The following is a 21,193-nucleotide window of genomic DNA, read 5'->3' on the forward strand; positions in this document are numbered from 1 at the left end:
AAAAAAATAAAATATTCAAGACTCTCAGCTTCTCTTTTGCTTCTTTTCTTTTTTATATAAAATATCAGCAAGCCGCAAAGAAAAAAAAAAGATTAAAAAAAAAGAGGTGGGGGAACAAAGAGGAAAGTAATTGCTGAGGTAACTTCATACCTTGAGGTAGTTTACTTCGCGCACAGCATTACCTGACTGACTCCGCCCACATGTCAAGGTTGTCTGGTTGTTACTGTCGTTGTTGCAATGTCGGAAGGAGGGGAGTCCAGAGCATGGGCTCTTCCACATGCGGGAGGCCTTCCTCCCTTCCCAGCACACTTGATAGCATTGTCCAAGGTAGCTAAAGTGCACCACCTGGCTAACATGCACTGACAATCAGTGTACACTTGGAGGGGAGGCCTAACCTCATTTAACTGATGGCTGAGAGCCTTCCACAAGGGCTGAACTGAAAACGGGATCTTGCTGAGCCTGGAAAATTAATAAATTAAGCTTGTTTACCCCTTTGTGCATAACGTTGCTGGTATTTTGAATTTTGTTTTTTTAGGCACACATAACGTCATGCCAACGACTCGTGGAGGCAGAAGCCATCAGTTCAATATGCCTCTAGGATAGAAACAGAAGCAAATTTTCTCTCCAATTTACTGAACAGTCATAAAAGATGCCAAATGATGGACTTCAGCTTTATCAGGAGCCTAGGGTCGGGTTCCACGTCCCACCACCACCAAGGGAACAGTGCCGTGGGGGGGAGTGCCCCGCAACCCCTGCTTCTGGGAACCAGCCCTTATGGGAGCACGTGGGCTGGCGTGAGGGCACAGTGGCAGCCTTTGGGGCCACTCAAGTCCTCCATGGAACTGAGACTTTATCAAGGGGCGTCAGTGTCCCCTTCCCAGTGCTCGTATCCAATCATTAAAATAGACTTTAAAAAAATATAAAATCTGCCTGAGAATGATAGGAATCAGGGACAGTACAGTGGTCAGCCCCTATCCCGCTGAGCAGTCAGTACCACCCATGTGCACCTGGACATGACGTGGGACTTACATGGTTAGAGGGACATGAACGGGGCGGGAATCTTAGTGGGGAAGCCCCAACAGAGCGGGAAATTTGAACTGTGCCAATTTTTCAAGGTGGTGATCTGGAATCAATCAGCCACAAGGGCACTCCTTTTAAACGTGGATTACTGTATAGTTCAATCACCTTTCTCCCCATTTCTCCCCCATTCTTTATTCCTTGCCATTCCTACTGGCTGGTTAGGAAGGGATTGGAATTAATCTACAGATGCCAATGTGTCTTCTCCCTTCGAGTCAATAACGTAAGCAAAGCAATGGATTGGTTCTCACTTTTGCCAGTAGCAGAAAGGTAACATAACCAGTGTGAATATACGAAAAGGCTATGTCAGGGCACAAGAATAGAGGTATTTTAATCAATAAATCAAGTAGAAGGTTGGAAGGATCTTAGGGCCAAGAAGTAAACCATCCTTTGAGGTTGATTAAAACACCCCTCTGCGTGTTTTAAAAGCCTGAAGGAAATTTTATTTCTCTTCCCACTGGGGTCTGACCCACCCTCTCGGTGGGACCTAGAGAACTTAAACAATCCACGTTTAAAAGCACCCTGAGCTAGAATTTCCATGGTGACACCCTCAGGGGTGGGCAGTGTTGGGCCAATTGGTTGGGTGTTTAGGGCTGAGAGATCAGGGTTCCTCACTGGAACAACTTCCTCAAGCAAGTGGGCAAACCTGATCTACATCCCGGCCCAAGTGTCCCTGATTCCCGCTCATTCTCAGGCCTGCTGGGGGAGAACGTGCTCTCGATTTCGGCCTGTTGTCCTTGAGCCGACGTGATGGGAAGGGGCCGGTCACTTCCTCCGGGCCTGGGCCTGGTTACTCTGTCCCTTTTGGTGCAGCTGTTTGACTTGGGCCAAGATGTCTCGTATCTTCCGCTGAGCCATCTGCAGATAGAACAAGTGAGAGTGAGGGTCTCCGAAGGCAAGGAGTTATAGCCTTACGTGCGGAGAGAAGCCATCGGGGTCTGGACACCAGCGGCAACCACAGGTCACGTTGGACTTGTAAGAAAGGTAAGAGAAGACAGGATTAGAGTGACCATAAGTTTCTTTGCCTCCGAGCAGACCCTGAGCACCCACTGGATTCATACAGAGGAAGGGAGGATAAACAGTAGTATAAACTCATTCATCAGAATTTAAAACATGACCAAGTTGACACACGTTACTGAACTCAAGGGGAAACTCCCAGAGTTTCCAGGAGCATGTGTTGTCAGAAGGTCAAAAAGCAGGAGACCTCGTCACCAATCACAACTCCACTACACATGTAAACATCCCAGGAAAGGGGATGAACTGGGATAACCAAAAGGCAGTGAAAGAAGCTCCACTGTGAAAACGGACAAAACACCAAAGGACTGGTATCTTTACTCTTTCCTTCTTAAAAGTGTCTTCCCTGTGAACAAAGTTTTATAAGGGAAATCAACTGTAGAATGCGATTCTCTTGACAGAAATTTACCAGGATGTCTCCTTCCCGTAAACTGAGTGCTTGATTTCTTGGTTAAAGAGAAAGTTGGTCTAGGTTGGGGAAAGAATGTGGAGTCAATATTTATACATTAATTCTTACTCTGTCAGCCCTGTGCTTGATGTTTTACATAGTTTTTCACTGAGTTCTCATTGTAACCAATGAAAAATGTCACCACTTTGGTATTTAATACACCCTGGCTCTCTGCATCCCTGGATACATCATTTAAGTCTCACATTCCTCACTTGTACGATGAGGTTGTTACGAGGGTTACATGAGTTAATAGAGACCACATAGGATAATGCTTGGTGTAGCAGCAGAACCCATAAATCTTAAATATTTCTGTGGCTATTAATGGCTCCCAAAGGGCTGTCAGAGAAAGTTGTCACGCTACGCTGGGGTCTGGGTTCCTGTCTTGCCCTTGATTGCGTGAGCAGCCTCAGGTGGGCCACAAGCCTGATGTGACATGCTTATCCTCTGTGAGTGGAAGGGACTGTATCCAGTAGTCTCCACATCCCTTCTAGCTCCAACACTAAGGGGTTTTAGGAAAACCCCACTAGCTTCCAATCATCCTATAATTTGAACCTGATACCTGCCCTCCTTTCTAGACTCTGGGGTCAGTCCCAATGCTGGACACTGCTGACTGGCTTTACTGGAAGCAGTGCAGGGATAGATGGTGAGTTCCAGGAAGAGACCAGGAGGGTGGAAGAACTGGAAGCAAGGATGGAGCAGTGGTTCTGGGAAAGGTGAAGGAACTGCACTGCAAACGGGCAACCCAGGATGTTATTCCATGAACAAGGCTGGGTGGTGGATAAGACCCATTTCTCTCCTTATCCAGTGCAAAAGAGAAGGACTAAGGTTAGACGACAGGGAAGGCTATTAACATATAACATGATACACCACAGTTATTACATAATGTAGACTATCTATGAAAACGGTCAAATCACTGTCCCTACAGCCTTCAGAGGGAATAAAACATCTACACCTCACACCCTTACACCTGGAAGGAAAGAATGACCCAGCCCAGAGGCGGGCAGAGTGCACGGGATTTGTCGAGGTCATGCTCCTGGAGCCCTGCCGCCCTCCCGTGATGGGGGAGTGACATACGTACCTGGCTGGCATAGAAATGCCCAATGATCTTGACGATGACCTGGTCGTTCTCATCAGGGGTCTGGTCTCTTGGCACCACCACCTCAGCTGCTGTCAAATTTTGCAGCTCATTCACCTGGGGGCAGGGGCAGGGAGGACAGGTCAGAGAGGAGCTCAGGGTGCTGGTCCATGTCAAACATGGATGGGACTGGAGGCTCAAGCACTTGGTCACTAGCAGGTAGAAACTGGAGGAGTCAGGAGCTGGGCGTGGGAAGTGCAATCAAGTAAACGGGCAAATTGGGAGTACCCAGGCTGAGCCGGGCGGAGGAGCTGGGGGCCAGGGAAGAGCTGTTGGGTTTGGGTACTAACGTCCAGAGCTTTCAACCTGACCCTCACGGCTCACCGTTTTGCCACCTTTGCCAATGACCCGGCCAGCTGCCGACGCTGGCACCCGGATGTGGGTCTCCAGCTTTACTTCCTCCTTGGGCCCAAAGAAGTTCTCCTCCTTGAGTTTTCCATAAATTCTTCCCTGAGCCTGAAAAGAGGAGGTCATTGTTGTGTCAGCGGACCACGTGTATATGACGAAAGGGAAGCTCCCCAAGCCCCACCCCTTCCTCCTCTGGCCCACAGGCCCACGCCCACTCGGGGTGGGTCACCATCTAGGCCAGGTGATACGAAAGGTGCACAGGACTGACCTGCTCACTTGTAACACCGGGGAGCCCGGGCAGGGCGACTGAGTGCATAGCTCCCCAGAGGAGCACAGCACCTAAGCTACAGACCAGGCCCGTGGCGTCTGGGATGCTTGTGTGGACTTGGACAAGCTGTGGCTGGCAAGTCAAGGCCCTGAGTGGCAGCTGGTGGGAGTCACCCACTCAGAGGGCGGGCTCTTGGTCGCCCCACAGAGTCTAGAGAGCTGTCCCCGCTCTCCATCCCTCCCTAGGTCAGAATAAGCTACTAGCTCTTTGACTGTCTGCCCAGAAGTTCGAGAACCTCGGCACGTCACAGGGACGTGAAGGAGGGATGGGCCTCCCTTAGTCACTGAGGCAGAGCGCGAGGAAGAGGCCCTCAGACCGCCTTCTTCCCCGCGTGCCTATTCACTCTCAGGAACCAAAGAGGGAAAGCAGCCGAGGCCCCGCTTGACGTCAGTTTGAAAGCAGCCTTGCAGCCCTGTGTTTTGCAGGGAAGCTTAAAAACGTGACACAGATTTGCACTCCCACCCAAACTCGATTCCTCTGGGTCCTACTTGGAAAAACAATAAAGACCGGAACCTTGAATTGGGCCTCTGGGGGTCCAGTGATGATGACCATACGAAGTTTGGAGTCCGGAGTTTCAGGAGGAGCAATCTACAAAGCAAACGCCCGTCAGAGAGGTGCCCTCTACCTCCACCGCCTCCAGACCTCTGCCACCACCCTGCTTCCACTGCCCACCTGTGACGGCCAGGGGAGGGGAGAACAGAGACCCCGAACCCCAAGGCTCTTGCGCCTGCGCCAGAACCCATGAGGACGTGGGTGCGTTCGTTTCTTGACGTTTTCTAAGTAGGGGCACCCCGCCCACACCCCATCTCTCCCACTCCCCAGCAGGTTTCAGCAGAGTCCTGCCAAGAGGGAGGGGCACAGAAATTTAACAAAACATCTGTTCACTGTGACAGGTTCTCCATGGCCAGGGAAGGTGGAAAGACGGCTAACATTTACTGAGCAACCACTGTGCACCAGGCACTGAGCCAGGGGCTTTGGCTGCATTGCTTCAGAGTATCATCACCCCTACTGTACCGATGAGGAATCGAAGGCTCAGGACCTATAGCTCAGAAGCTGTGATCTGAACCCGGTCGGTCTTGTCTGAACTGAAGTTCTCTTCTGTGCTACAATACCACCTCCTCCCTTAGCCTGAAAGCCCAGGAGCCTGGAAGGCATCCCACGGAGGACTAAGCGAGGTCAGAAGCAAAGCAACTGCCTAACACTAGGCAGATGGGGTGTCTGAGAACAAAAGCAGAGGGTGACGGGAGCAGAGCACTCTCCCACCCCGGGAACTGGAAGGGGACAGAGCAGGTCACCTTGATGGAGGCACTGGCGAAACGGGAGAGCTGTTTGATGTGCTGCCCCTTCTTGCCAATGATGGCGCCCACTGCCTGGGCAGGGATGAACACCTGCACCATCTCCTGCTCTGGAGCCTGCTGCCAAGACAGGACATGTTATTAACGCAGGTCAACGGACACAGCCCGGAAGCCCTCCGTGGCCCTGCCCTGCATCCTCGAGGAGGGAAGGCGGCCACCCTGGGCTACATGCTCTGTAGCTCTTTGTAGCAGGGACAAAGGGAAGAAGCCGGGCAAGACAAAGAGGAAGAGTGCTGCCAGCATCTGAGGCTGCCGTGCACAGGGCTGGTGCTCCGGAGGGTTGGCGCCAGTGGCTGGGAGCCCTTCCCTCTCCCCGCAAATCCCCAAGCGTCAGGCTGCCACAAAGAGTTGGACCCTGCAGCCGCATGGTCCCCTGTAATAAGACCCTGCACCTACCATAAAGGAGCTGTAGGGGGCAGCTCCGGTGACGCTGCTGGGAGGTGGTGGGACTGCACTGGAGGAGGCTGGAAAAAGGCCTACAGCAGCCAAGTTCAGGCCGGGGATGAGGTGAGACTGCAGCTGGGGAAGGAAGGTGAAGAGAGAGAGGTCAGCTCATTCTGACAGGACCTGGTGGCCCTTGTACGTGGCCCTGGCTGAACAAGAGGGTGAGTGGGTCTCAACAGCGGAATGACGTGCTTTTGCCCCAAACCTGCCTGCCCTTCTGGTTTTTACACACACTCACATGTACACCGAGGGTTCTCGCTGGACTAAGAACCGGCAGCTCTGAGGAGAAGGCCCAGCGTTAGACCCTCAGACGTCCTTCCTCTCTAGTGGTTTACAGCACTCTGACAGAGACATACGTCGGACTCAGCCGATGACAAGGAAGAGGAGACACATGTCTGACTTTCAGGACTCACCTTTTTGGTCACGTGTCCCACATCCTCACTCCCCTTTAAAAACCAGATGAAAATTATGGACCCTCTCCCCACTAAAGTGCACGTAAACACAAACTTTACAGGAGGGTCATAGACCTCAAAGCCCAAGACTGGACTCCCACTTGCACCCCAGGAATCAAATGAAGAATCCCTATTAATTTAATTTAAAAAGGATTCTGATGAATCGAGGTCCAAAAAGCAAAGTAAAAGCTCCAAGGCCCGGGCTTCCCTGGTGGCGCAGTGGTTGGGAGTCCGCCTGCCGATGCAGGGGACGCGGGTTCGTGCCCCGGTCCGGGAAGATCCCACGTGCCGCGGAGCGGCTGGGCCCGTGAGCCATGGCCGCTGAGCCTGCGCTCCGCAACGGGAGAGGCCGCAGCGGTGAGAGGCCCGCGTACCGCAAAGGCCCCCCAGCCTGTGAATGCCCACCTCACTGGAGACCCACTTCTCCCATGGCTCAGGCTCACAGAAGGGCAAGCAGAGGCACCCGACACTCACACTCATGGCAGCCACGTCATTCTCATAGGCTTCCCGAACTTTCTTCATGATCTCCTGCTCGGCCCGGCAGCAGTTCTCGATGGCGCCCTTCACAGTGATGGTCCTCTCGGGGTTATAGAGGGTGAGGTCCTGCAGCCTGGGGCAGGGAGCAGAGCAGTGTCAACCTTCCGCTGACAGGCCAGGACCGGGACACAGGTCCTGGCTGGGGCCGAGACACAACGATGCCATTTCTGCAGGCTGTTTAGTTTTGGGCAAATAGCTCTCTGCTTCTGGCCTTCGGTTTGTAACCGGGGCAAGGATTCCCCACAGGGAGGTGAGGATACTCAGAGCAGACTGGTAGAGCAAGGAGGATGCTCATAACTGGAAGCTGGTCCCCAATGGTGCCAAGCAATCCATTTCCTGTGCCCGTAGGAACAGAGCAGTTACTTTGCCCACGGGTAAGTCTGTGACAACATCAAGAGGCACAGTGCTCACGGAGCTGCCAGTCCAGCTGCATGACTTTGGTTCTCCCCCGCAGTGAGGCAAACCACCACGCACAGCACGTGCTCAGGGCTCAGAAAAGGATCTGGGTCTGTCCACATCCCATGGCCTAGCAAATGCTCCTGAAACCCCAAAGCCCTGGCTCCTGGCCACAGGTTCTCTCCTCCAGATGCAGAGCAAGAGAGACAGGATGTGGCAGGAAAGGACTGAAGAGGCAGCAGGCTAACAGCAGCCCACAGCGGTGACGGGCGCTATAATAAACGCTCCAGCCCTTACGGATAAACGCTCTTCACCGCTGCTTTGATTCTTCTTCTTCAACCAGCAGAAACTGTATCCAACTTAAGGGGCAGATATTAAGGCTCAGCAATGAGATACTGCCACGCCAGGTGCCCAGGCATCCCACTCGTAAAGGGAAATGAGAGAGCGCCTTACGAAGAGATGGTGATTTTCGTCTCTGTGTCCTGCTCCACCTTCTTCAGGTTGCGCCCCTCCTTGCCAATGAGACGCCCCACGAAATTATTATGGGCCAGGATCTTCAGGGGAACCTCGTCAGCCCTTGGGAAGAAGCGAGGGACAAGAGCTTCTTAGATGGTGGGCCACCGCAGACGAGGGGTTTCCAAGGTAAACCCCAAGACAAAATTACGTTTTCAAAGAAAACCAGCAGATCGGTGGTTGTTTAGGGAGAGAAATGGGAAGCAGGGATGGGTGGCCAAGGGCACAAGGTCAATAAGGGCGATGGGTATGTTCCTTATCCTAACTGTGGTGATGGTTTTATAGATGGAAAGAAGCGAACTATAGGACAGCGTGTTCATTATGATCCTATTTGTGCTAAAATACACGCACATACATACACGTGCACACACCTGTGAGGGCACAGCATTGCTAGGATATACAAGGCGTTCTTTACATGGAGGATTCATTTTCTCAGCTTTTACCCTTTCGTACAATTTCTGTGTCTCCTATTTGTCTCTATTATTGCTTTTAAAAAGTCTGCGTTAGGGCTTCCCTGGTGGCTCAGTGGTTCAGAGTCCGCCAGCCGATGCAGGGGACACGGGTTCGTGCCCCGGTCCGGGAAGATCCCACATGCCGCGGAGCGGCTGGGCCCGTGAGCCATGGCCGCTGAGCCTGTGCGCCCGGAGCCTGTGCTCCACAACGGGAGAGGCCACAGCAGTGAGAGGCCCGTGTACCGCACAAAAACAAAAAAAAAGTCTGTGTTATAGTCGAGGAGGTGGCAGTCCCCATGTGCCCAGAAGCTGAAGCCTTACGTTTTGGTGTCCTTTGCCTCCTTGTGCATAATCTCCAAGATCATCTTACAGGCAGAGGAGCAGCCCTCGGGGGTCGAGTGCACGCTGATGGCCTTCTCGGCAGCACCTGCGTTCTCCTTCCTGTGCACGTCGATCCTGAGGGCCACAAGTACACGGACGGTTAGCTAACCCTCAGCCGAAGCTATAGTCCGGCTCCTTTTGGAACAAGGCCAAGTGCAGAGTTGAAATGGGCAGAGAAAAGGGCCAGCCTGTTGCTATGGATTCTGTCTCAGTCAGGAGGTGGTGGCTGAGAATGGTGGCATCTATCATGGGAATACAGGGTTGGGGGATCAACAGCCCTCAGCTCTGAAGCTGCATTTCCCCTTGAATTCTGGATTTCCCCCTTGAAACAACTATAAAGAGAAGGCACGCTGTCCCAAATTAAAAGTAAATAATAAAAGGATGCATTACGAATAAGGACACAACGTGACCTGTTCTCTTTCCACAGAACACACAACGATCAGCTATAAAGATCAGCGAAGATGGGTGGCTCTGGTGGAATGGGAGACGGGTCAGAACTGTGACCTCTTACTAAGGTCCCTGACGGGCCCCATCCTGCTGCCGCCAATAAGCAGTGCTGAAATCACAGAGCACTAAGGAGTGGCCACCTTACCAAGACTCGGTTTGCTCGATGAGACTTTCTACAAGAAATAAACCCTTCTTACTAACAAAAGTGTGTGGCCCAGCCACTGCCACCAAATGGCACCCCCCAGGCTTATTCTGCCTCCCCAACATTTCCTAAGAGGTAAAGTTGAGTCGAGGCCCCTCAGCGTGCTTCCAGGAGAGGCTTCGCCTCCTGGGCACCAACCACTGTTCCCTGGCCCCACCTCCCCTTCCCCTGCAGCCAAGACTCACTTGGACTGGGTCTGTTTTGTGATGTTGCGGATGGTGGCACCCTCCTTGCCTATGATGGCGCCCACGTACTGGGTGGGCACAAGGAGCCGCAGGGGGATGTCCACTTGCTGTTGCTTGGCTGGGGCTCCCGCTGCCACAGGAGAGCCCTGGCGGGGCTGACCCCGAGAGCCAAAGCCTCCTCGGCGCCCATTCTCGGGACCCTGTGCTATCTGCTCATCAGGAATGTAGGAGACCTTCAAGGCGTGGTTCTCCAACTGGTGACCGTTCAGCTTCATGATGGCTCTGAGGACAGAGGGAGAATCTACCGGTCACTCCAATCCACGCCAATCACACCAAATGCCCTCCAGTTGTAAAGCACTCAGCTGGGTTACAACGTGGAACATGCCAGAAGAAAGGGAGACGACCACCTGCGCACCACTCCCACCTCCACCTTAGAGAGGCTTCCAGTCTAAATAGCATAAGACATCAAGTAAGGTATTATAACACAGATAAGTTATCTCCACTGAATTTTGGAACTGGCTTGTGAATTTCGACCAGAGCTACCTATCACATAGGATTCACAGGAGAATCACATGTGATTCGCGATACGTGAATAATAAAAAAAAACATGCTAGGACAAGGTTTGTTGTGTCACCTATTGAGAATGATACTGTCCATGTTTAAGCAAACTCCATGGAAACGGAAGAGGTGGAGACAGAATGGTTTGCAGGAGTTTAAGTCTGTCTGGAATGTCTGAAAAACGGGACTGATGAACACTGAAGGCAGGGGGCAAGCACCATGCATTCCCAAGGCTGATGCTGGTTAGAAATGTTAACAAGGCAACAATATGTAGTAGGAAGTAAGCAAGTGTTGACTTAAAGCCAGGTTAAGGCCCACAGATCAGCCACAGGGACCTCCAGAAAATTCTGAGTCCAGCAGGCATCTAAACGAAAACTGAATGGTTTGAGAAAGTGGGTGGGTTTTACACTAGGTTGGAGGAAACAAATATGATAGAGGCAACATGCTGAAGGGACAAGAAAGCCATCAAAAGCAAAATGGCCTATAATTGAGTATAAATGAGTACACAAAGTATACAAGTCTGTCAGTACCAGTGGGTGGAGAAGTGTGACTCAACCAAACAGGCTAAGGAGCCAGAAATTGTGGGTGTGATGGGACTCAAGGCAATCCCTGAGATAAAATGTCTGCCTCTGCCACATCATAACAAATCCTTTAGGTCTTAGTTCCTCCTCATCACCACTAGATGGCGCCATCAACACAGCAAAGGCCCCCATGGGCTCTCCCGCAACCAGAGACCTATTAAAAGCCAGTATCTTGTCCTAAAGAGGATGTCCCACCTTCCCCGGGAGATCTTTGGGTCCCTCCCTTCAAAGTATTTGCTATCAATCCTGGTGAGGTTTCTGAACCTTTGAGATTCCTGAACCAAAAGACAAGAGTCTGGATTTGGTTGCCACAAAATCAGAGGCTAGGTGCGGACTCGTGCCCACCTGGGCCCCATCCCTGCCCAAGCAGGGGCACCTGGCTCCCACCACTCACAAAGACCCTCCTTTGCCCCACTTTTGGGTCCACTCACTGCCTGGTCTGTTCGCGGTTGGAATAGGTGACATTCACCACTGCTGTCTCACTCTCCGTGTTCACTGGGGAAGCAAAACACAGGTCAAGGTTAGAGCAGCGAGATCTGGAGATGGCACCAATGATGTAAAACATTGTAGAAAGCTCATCTTTGATGGTTACGCGATCAAGAAGGAAATACTTGAATGATGAAGCCTTTCCCCTATAAGACCATGTTCACCACAACTCCTGGAATATTCAAATTAGACTTTACATGCCTTCCTTTGATTCCCCTACCAGCCCTCAAGAGAGACAGGAATACACAAGGGTGTGCAGTCAACATATTCAGCAGTTATGCAGCAGGGAGAAAAGACACACACACGCACGCACACACACACACACACACACACACACCTAGTTTTTTAAACTAGCTAAAAATCACACACCTAGTGAGACTGGACCAAGAAATGGTCTGCAAGGACATGGCTGAAGAGATTTGGGGAAACACCCAAAACCATTTTAGAGTATCCTCAAGGATATACTGATCAAATGTAGGTGTATCATGACCTAGCTGAATGAGTTGACAAGAGTGGCTGCCATGGAGCCTGGGGGGAAGGATTTGGGAGTGGACCTGGGTTGGACATTAGAATTCCAGGCGATCTGGGCACATACTCTTCCCCCTTCTGGGACTGATAAAATTAACCGCTTATGCCTCGTCTTGTGATTATGGGTCGCCTAGGCCTGCTTAGACCCTGGCATGGAGGACTTGGATCAAAAAAATCAAGCCGCCGCCCGACGACTCTGAAGGCACTTAGCCACAAAACTGCAATGCAGACCACTCTCAGCCCTTCCGACCTCAGCGGTACAGCTCTCCCACCTCAGTGGAGAGGAATATTCTGAAAGAATAATCTACCAGAGACCTCCCCGGTGGCTCAGTGGTTGAGAATGTGCCTGCCAATGCAGGGGACACGGGTTCGAGCCCTGGTCCGGGAAGATCCCACATGCCGCGAAGCAGCTAAGCCCGTGTGCCACAGCTACTGAGCCTGAGCTCTAGAGCCCATGAGCCACAACTATTGAGCCCACGTGCCACAGCTACTGAAGCCCGCGCACCTAGATCCCGTGCTCTGCCACAAGAGAAGCCACTACAATGAGAAGCCCGCGCACCGCAACGAAGAGTAGCCCCCACTCGCCACAACTAGAGAAAGCCCGCACGCAGCAACAAAGACCCAACGTAGCCATAAACAAACAAACAAATGTAAAAGACAGTGAGACAAAGGACTATTACACAGCCATAAAAAAGAATGAAATTCTGCCATTTGCAGGAATGTGGATGGACCTAGAGAACATTATGCTTAGTGAAATATCAAAGAAAGACAAATAGTGTGCTATCACCTATATGGGGAATCTAAGAAATCCAAATGAATGTATGTGCAAAACAGACACTCAGACAGAAGGCAAACTAGCGATTACCCAAGAGGAAGGGGGAGAACCTTAAGGTTCTTAAGGTAGGGGGGTATGGGATTGACAGATACAAACTACTATGTATGAAATTAGACAAGTGATGGGAATTCCCCGGCAGTCCAGTGGTAGGGACTCTGTGCTTTCACTGCCATTGGCCCAGGTTGGATCCCTGGTCAGGGAACTAAGATCTCACAAACCGTGCAGTGTGGCCAAAAAATTTTTTAAATAAAATAGACAAGTGACAAAAATATATTGCACAGGGAATTATAGACATTATCTTGCAATGACTCTGAATAGAGTATAATCTTTAAAAATGCTGTACAACTGAAACTAATACATTATAAATCAACTATACTTCAATTAAAAAATAATAATAATAAAGTCATTCTCTCCCTGAAAAAAAGTAAAAGGGTGGACAGAGAGGACTTTGCTTAGAAAGTGGCATCTGATGGGACTTCCCTGGTGGCACAGTGGTTAAGAATCCACCTGCCAAGGCAGGGGATATGGGTTCGAGCCCTGGTCCGGGAAGATCCCACGTGCCGCAAAGCAACCAAGCCCGTGTGCCACAGCTACTGAGCCTGCACTCTAGAGCCCGCGAGCCACAACTACCGAGTCCGTGTGCCACAACTACTGAAGCTCACGTGCCTAGAGCCTGTGCTCTGCAACAAGAGAAACCACTGCAATGAGAAGCCCGCGCACCGCAATGAAGAGTAGCCCCCGCTTGCCGCAACTAGAGAAAGCCCGTGCGCAGCAACGAAGACCCAGTGCAGCCAAAAATTAATTAACTAAACAGTGGCATCTGAGCAGACTAGAAGACTTAATTTTTACAAAATCAAACAGAACTTCCCATTCTGTTCTCTCCAGGTAGCAGGTATTGCCCCCAGATTCAGTGTGTTATAGCTCCCTGGTGAGCCTCTTAACCAGCGGTGACTCCTGTTGGGCGCCCCCAGTGAGGCTCTCCAATGTGCTCCCAAGCCATTGCTGTCTCTTTGTCCAGGAGTAACTGAGTCATCAGTCTAAGCTGTAAGCAGGACTGGGTGATGGTTATCAGCGCTTCCAGTTGTGTCCTGGCGTTTATGATAAAAGGCAAGCTTCGGGGTCAGCAGGAGAGAACTTGTCTGATTGATTCAGCACTTCATACCTTTATGCAGGCAAGTATTTTAATCATTTATAATGATTTACAGCTTGCCCCTTTCCACAAAGAATTTGGAGATGAATACTTAAGTCTTGTCTAGGTTTCTTAAAGGTCTGCAAACTCAAACTATTTTGTCTACCTAATGACCAAGCTCTGCTTTATGTCCAACCCAAATCACTCCAAATTTTATTTTAGCTTATTTTCTCTGAAAATAATTTATAACCTTAAGCAATAAATTCAAAATTCGTACCAAACGTCTTATGATCTAGAATAAATAAAAATAATTTATAACCTTAAGCAATAAATTCAAAAATCGTACCAAACTTCTTATGATCTAGAATCCTTTTTTATTATTTCTCCTTCTTGAAAGAGAAGAAGTAATAAAAAGAACTTAAATAATAATAAAAATAAGTTCTTCTGCACTCTTGAAAGATTTTGCCTGCCCACCATCAATATGTACAAAAATCCTGTTATTGTTTTTAATTGACCAAAGACATGTAGCTCACAATCAGAGGTTCTACCAAAAAAAAAAATGACAACCCATTGATTATTCCAGACAAAACAAAGCATTGTGAAGCTTTTAAAGTAAAAGGGCTACAGATTTGCTCAAGCCGCGTGCACAGTTTCCATTCTTAATCTATTCCTAAAACCTTGGGACGTCTTTTGCTACCTTGGTTGACCCCAGGAGCCTGGGGACCCCGTGCTTGGAATGAGTGACTGTTGAGTCTCTCATTAAACAGAGGAGAAACCTGTCCCGGAGAAGCAGCAGAGCTGAAGCTGGAACTCCGTATCCCAGCCCCCACCCCAGCGTACCTCCCTCCACACCTTTGGCCGTCTGCCCCTCTTCCTCACCCACGCCCCCGCCCCCAACTCCAACACCCACCCCTACCCCACCACCCCACTCCTCTGCCCACTCTTACCTTGCTCGCAGTTCTCCACTGTCCCATACTGAGCCAGCAAGCTGTCCAGTACCTGGGAGCAGGGAGAAGGGAATACGGCTGCTCTGGGCATCCCAGGAACTCACAAAGCATCACTAGACACTCCTCACCCCAAAGCACCGGGGTACAGGCAGAGCCTTTGGTGGGGATTGAGCACGCCACCTGCTCAGTCTGCCCTTTCTCAGGTACTAATGCTGACGGCAATCCGTCGGGGTGTCTTCACAGAATGTACTTGAGCTCAAAAAGGCATTTAAGGGCCTTTTTGGAAGCAGACCTGTGCCACCTGAGTCCCTAGCTGATCCTCTGTCATCACTAAGTTTGGGGTTCAGAGGATACCCTTCCCACCTCCCTAATGCCTCTCACGGTAGGGACTGCCCAAAGGACTAATACTGGAAGTCTTAGGTTAAGGATGCAATCCAACCAGCCTCCCCTCAGCACCAGCTTCTCTGGCCTAGCCCCAAACCCCCAGGACACCTCCCAGTCATCTCTGCCAACTCAGGCTGACCAAGACTTCTTTCCCAGTGCCACTGAGAGTTTCCCCCAATCACTTACTTCCCATCGAAGCTGGGGTGGAATATTTCGGATCTGTATTTTTCGACTCCTGAAATTAGAGAGAACAGCATCAGTGACAGCTCTGGACACTTTAGGCGCCTGTGACCTTTTGCATTTTTCAGTCCTGTTCCAGTCTATCTTCCTAAACTTCTGCTCAACATCAAAGACTTAAGAGTCTGAGAACGATAACCTTTGGGAATGGAGATTTATTTCGCTTCGTTTCAGAAAGCAAAATAGAGTGCTACCACAGATAGGAAAGCCAAAATCAGATGCCCTAAGCACTGGGATAACACAGTTCCCCCCCCCCATACCAGTCACATCTGCTTTGTTTCTCTCTCTTAGGTTCTCCTCACCAGTTCTCTTACTCAGCAACCATCTACTACCACCCACTGTGTTTCAGGATCTAGGAATACAGAGCTAGCTATGTGAATTATTACACGAATCATTAACCTGATACCTTTTCAATCGGTGTCTACTCCAAGCTGAACTTTGTTCTGCATGCTGGGGACACAACGATAAGCCAAACAGACAAAGTACCTGGCCTCAAGGTGCTCACAATTTATTAGGGGAAATATATATGCAAACAAATTACAGCAGGATAAGTGGCAGCAGCTCAGCTCTTTCTTGGTACAGATACGGATTTAAACCTGTGCTCCACTTAACAGCACTGATCTTTAAAAGGTTATTTAACTTCTTTGAGGCTCAATTTTCTCCTTTGTAAAACACGGATAATACCTATTCACAGGGAGGTATAAAGTAATGTCAGATAATTTTATCAAGAGCTTAGCAAAGGGCTTGGAGTAAGTACTTAAAATGTAATAACAGACACATGTGTGGACGCTAAGGTGGAGTAATTAACACACACACGACCCAGCATTATGACCACCCCCTTCCCTCCTCCCAGTTTACTATGGTTTCTCCTTTCCATCTTTCCAATACCTCTTAGAAACGTAATTTTCCCTGAGGAAGGCTTTCAGGTTCAAGGTTGACTCCCACGGTGATTAACTGCTCACCACCCAAATCAATGCCCTAATCCCTGGGCTTAAAACATTTCAACCGACTTGATCTGCATTGGTCAATGGTCACTTATGTCTTTGCATATCCTTGATCACAAACTCTTAGTTCAGGGACATGGTCCAACAAAATTCTAGTGGCACGAGGGAAAATGAAACTAGGAAGGAAGAAAATCCAGTTCTAGCCCTTAAACTGCCCCTGACTGGCTGTTCTGACTAAGCCACTCAAGCTTCAGGCCCCCGTATTCCTGGCTGACATGCAACAGGGCCCAAGGCAGTTCTTGCCAAGCTAGGGGGAAGGGGTACTCAAAACACACGAGAGCAAGGGAAGGGATGCTAAGCTCTAACTGTAAATGTTTCTGATCTTGGCTCTGTCCTCAGCCAGGTCACTCATTTCATCCCTGTGACCAAGTATCTTGAGATATAAAATAGAAGCAGAAGGGTCTTTAAGATCCCTTCTAGCTCTGCCACTTTGAGGGCAGAAAGTCTTTATCAATGAAACCTTTTCCCGGGTTGAAATAACTTAAGGGAAGTGGAAATGTAGCATAAGTGTTGGAGAATCTTTGTCCACAGTTCTCTACTTTGGGTGGTTCATGAACCTGATCTAAGGAAGTTAGATTATAGGAGGACAAAAGAACAAGGGTCAGAAACAAGTCCAGTTCCAGGTCCTCGGGTCCCACACCGGGCCGGCTTCTTGGGATCCAATTCACTGGCCAAGAGGGAGGAGCCTCATGGCATCTGCATGACATGGCGTACAGGATTACCCATACACAGCACATTTCGTGATGAAATGGGCAAAGAAAACGCAGGGGCCCTCCCATGAGGAAAATCAAACTCTTGGTGAACTGAAGAGATGATTATACCGTTCCAAGATTGAGGACACTGATCTACCTTAACGCTAGTGACGGGGGTTACCTAAACTGAGGGAGGACCTCCCTCAAGCAGAGGCTTCTGGAAGGACTGCAAGGAGATGGGCGGTGCCTGCCTGGAGTTCAAACCAGTAAGAGCTTAAAGCAGTCCCCTGCAAAAGTTCAGTTTGAAGAGCCCTCTTTCAAGATGGTCCTACAGATTACTATAATCTCAGGTCAAGGGTCAAAAATACCCTCTTCCTACTTCAAACTCCCAGTTTTAAGGGCTTCCTTTTCAGGGTAGGGAGGAATTGGGAGGGGATGGGGAGGTGAAATCAAATCTCAGTTTGGGATGTTAATCCATATCCTGAAAGCAATGGCAGTCTGGAATGTCTGGAATGTTCCAGGAGGGGGAGGAGGGCAGGGACACCCAACCAATGGAAGAAAAGACATCCTGGCAACCCTCCCCCACCCCCAACAGGCAGGGACTCACCCACCCCTCCAGGGCACACACACCCAATCCTGGGAACCCATGCCAGGCCCCCTGAGGCCTCCAAACCTGGCCAGCAAAGCCCCCAACCCTGACAAAAACACAGAGACCAAGAAGAACCTTTGTCTTTTAAGCCGTTGGCCTGGTTTGTGTTAAGTATGGTGCTACCTAATTTCTTTCTGGCCCAAAGCACATGTGACCATGCTGAGAACTGGACCCAGTACTCCCTTCCAGGAGCCCATGGGTAACTCACTCACCCTACAGGTATTTCTGGATGCCTAGCTCATACTGGGCCGGGGCAGTGTGCCGAGGGCTTGGGGGAATCAGCATGGAAGCTAAGAGACCCTAACTGCTTACTTCTTTGCTCAGTACCTTACTTTCCTGTGGAAAGCTGACAGGGCTTTTGTGAGGGCTTAAAGCAGGCGGGCTGGGGGGGCGGGGGTGTGCCTGCCAGGCCGTGGTGCTCAATCCCAGTCCCCAGGAGCCACTACCTGTGATAGTGAAATGGTTAGGCTTCTGCACTGGTGGGGAAATAGCGGGAGATACCACAGCCTAGAGAGAGCCCCCGCACTCCCACCTCCCGTGACAACCAAAGAGCCCCACTCCAGCACTCCTGGGGATGGGCTTCCACTAGGCTCCAGCGGAGCCTTCGCCCCACAGGCAATAGGGCACTGCACTATGTGCAGGACCCTAAACTCTAGCACCCGTTGTTTAGAAAAGCAAGGGAACTCCCAGAAGTTCAGGAGCCACCACCCACCCTGGAGCTGATAAACCTGTTGAGTGAAAGAATGAAGCCTCCAGCCCCTGGCAATGAAGGCAATGGTTGCGCCAGTCAAATGATTTCCCCAGTGGCTGATACCCGGAGGCTTCTTACCCCCTCTGCCTGCCCTGACCAGCAGGGCAGTTACCAGGTCCTGGGGCAGCTCCCCAGATACAGAGCAATCACAAGGGATGCTCCTTTGTAATGTTGCTGGGGACAAGCAGGGGACACCAGGGCCACAGGGACTAAGTGACCATTCAAGCCCAGGGGAGATTCCAGGAGAGAATGGAGGGAGAGAGAATCTGGGCAGCAGCATTGTAAGGAGTTAAGTAGGAAAAACAAGAGATTCAGGAAGCACAGGAGCTAGAGGCACCCGGAAGGATGGCTGGGACTGCTCCCTGGGCAGGAAGCTCTCGTCCTTTTCACCTTTTCAGAGAAATGTCATTGACTTAGACTGAATGGGAAGGAAAACAGTTCATTAAGGAAGAAGCTAACATGTGAGGAGTGCTTACCAGATGCCAGGCTCAGATTCAGCGCCTCCTATAAGCCTCCCACTACCCATGACCACGATAACTGGGGTCCTGAGATTGAGGGCTTGAGTATCTGCCAAGTCACACAGGTTCTAAGAGCCAGAGCCAGCATTTGAACCCAAAGACTGTCTGGTTCCAGGCTCTTTGCACAGTCCCCTGCGCTGCCTTGACGATGGCAGAAAGGAAACAAAAGCCTTCGCCAAAATATAGTCAGGTTTTGGCTTGAGAACGAGTTTAAAATACTCAAGAGTTCACACAACAGAGTGAAGAGCGGGCCTGCTGAGTGGGTGCTGCTCTCCAGTAAGTCGAAACATCCCACCTATAACTCCTTAAGACGCATACTTCGATTGTTAGTGGAAAAGTGATTCTGTGCTTATTGAACACTGACTAGACATTTGATAATATTGTTAATATTTTAAAATCAGGTAATTCCCTGGCAGTCCAGCGGTTAGGACTCTGCGCTCTCATTGACGAGGGCGCAGGTTCAATCCCTGGTCAGGGAACTAAGATCCCACAAGCCGTGCGGCACGGCCAAAAAATAAAATAAAAAATAAAATAAAATCATACTGATTTCTAGAAATACATACTGAAATAGTTACAGATAAAATGTCATGTCTAGGACTTGCTTTAAAGTAACTAGGGGGAAAATTAATACAGATTGGATATGATTTGGTAATTTTTAAAGCTAGGTGATGAGTACATGGAATTATTTAATTATCCTTTCCATATTTCAAAGTTTTTTTTCATCACAAAAAACTTTAAATAAAAAGATAATTCTGAGAAGATGCGGTACTTATATACAATGGAATATTACTAAGCCATAAAGAGGAATGGAATTGGGTCATTTGTAGAGACGTGGATGGACCTAGAGTGTCACACAGAGTGAAGTCAGAAAGAGAAAAGCAAATATCGTATATCAACGCATATATGTGGAATCTAGAAAAATGGTATAGATGATCTTATTTGCAAAGCAGAAACAGAGACACAGACGTAGAGAACAAATGTATAGATACCATGGGGGAAAGGGGTGGGGTGGGAGGAATTGGGAGACTGGGATTGACACGTATACATTATTCATACTATGTATAAAATGGACAACTGATGGGAACATACTTTATAGCACAGGGAACTCTACCTAATGCACTGTGGTCGCCTAGGTGGGAGGGAAGTCCAAAAGGGAGGGGATATCTGTGTGTGTGTGGCTGATTCATTTTGTCGTGCAGTGGAGGCTAACACAACATTGTAAAGCAACCATACTCCAGTAAAAATAAATAAATAAATATAAATAAAAAGATAATTCTAGCTCACCCAATTTTAAAGTCATCACAGATTCAAAATTAATGGGTCTAAGCCAATGAGGTTTTCCTCTTTTATTTTTATTAGCAAGAATCCAGGCCCTGGTGCGGAGCCGGCTGAGGGCAGGGAGAATGGGCCTCAGGTCCAGCGGAGAGTGGAACAGATGCATAGATAGGACACTTTTCAGAAGGGGGGGGTCCCCATATGGCAGGATGCACACCTGGACGGAATGCTCCCTGGGAACAGTCTTCAGGTCTTCCGGAGGACAGCTAAAAACTGCCCCAGGGAGTGTCCTTTTCCTAAACCTTTGCAAACCAGCTCCTTCCTCTTTCCACCCCCATTCCCAGAGGGTAGCGTGCTGTCTTGATCACGCTCGTGGCCTCACCCTGCCCGAGAGGGAAGCGTTCCTTTAAACCAGGGTGGAGCAGACCAGTTGTGAGGACAGAGGCAATAGTAGGTTTTGGAAATCTTTTCAGGCTTGGGGCCTCAACCCCCAGAGGCCACTATCAGAGTCAAACCTGGACTTTCATCTCTCCAGAAAACTAGGATTAAACCAGGATCTCCAGATTAGACCCTTTACCTCCACCCCTCCCCCGGGCCATGATTCTCTGACTAGCAGTCTGCTTGCTCTAGGGCAAGTTAGGCCTTCAACTCCCTAGACCTCAGTTTCTCTCACATCAGGGACCAAAGGATTAGGGTTAGTCCATTTTACTGGATCTTGTGTCCCCAGACAGAGATCAACCCTGTCCACCTATAGTGATACACTTTCTTAATTAGAGTGATTTTCTGTGCCTTAATGGTCTGCCCAAGTGGTTCTTAACCCCCTTTTTTTCCCTGGAGACTAGGTTCCCATTAGGAAATATGATAAAAGCTAAGAACACTCTCCACCAGAAAAATGCAAAATTCAC

The 21,193-nt window shown here is 49.7% G+C and overlaps 1 protein-coding gene across 2 annotated transcripts in view; it reads right to left on the reverse strand.

Annotated features, from left to right (window-relative positions):
* Positions 1-1,495: 1,495 nt before the first annotated feature.
* The window catches only part of IGF2BP1 (insulin like growth factor 2 mRNA binding protein 1), a 38,920-nt gene continuing 19,222 nt past the window's right edge, over positions 1,496-21,193 (reverse strand). The window contains exons 3-15 of one of the 2 annotated variants that reach the window (XM_029212217.1): positions 15,349-15,397; positions 14,779-14,830; positions 11,285-11,348; positions 9,715-9,996; positions 8,821-8,955; positions 7,988-8,110; positions 7,076-7,211; positions 6,102-6,224; positions 5,646-5,765; positions 4,864-4,938; positions 3,999-4,130; positions 3,618-3,731; positions 1,496-1,935 (exon numbers count right to left, since the gene is read on the reverse strand). In XM_029212217.1, coding sequence (XP_029068050.1) covers positions 1,843-1,935; positions 3,618-3,731; positions 3,999-4,130; positions 4,864-4,938; positions 5,646-5,765; positions 6,102-6,224; positions 7,076-7,211; positions 7,988-8,110; positions 8,821-8,955; positions 9,715-9,996; positions 11,285-11,348; positions 14,779-14,830; positions 15,349-15,397 — 1,498 coding nt within the window. In that variant the 3' untranslated portion in view covers positions 1,496-1,842. The remainder of the gene's footprint in view (positions 1,936-3,617; positions 3,732-3,998; positions 4,131-4,863; positions 4,939-5,645; positions 5,766-6,101; positions 6,225-7,075; positions 7,212-7,987; positions 8,111-8,820; positions 8,956-9,714; positions 9,997-11,284; positions 11,349-14,778; positions 14,831-15,348; positions 15,398-21,193) is intronic. The other variant, XM_029212219.1, reaches the window with a different exon arrangement.

This window comes from Monodon monoceros, unplaced genomic scaffold, assembly GCF_005190385.1.
Source record: "Monodon monoceros isolate NGI ecotype Baffin Bay Population unplaced genomic scaffold, NGI_Narwhal_1 Super_Scaffold_9, whole genome shotgun sequence".
Classification (NCBI taxonomy): domain Eukaryota; kingdom Metazoa; phylum Chordata; class Mammalia; order Artiodactyla; family Monodontidae; genus Monodon; species Monodon monoceros.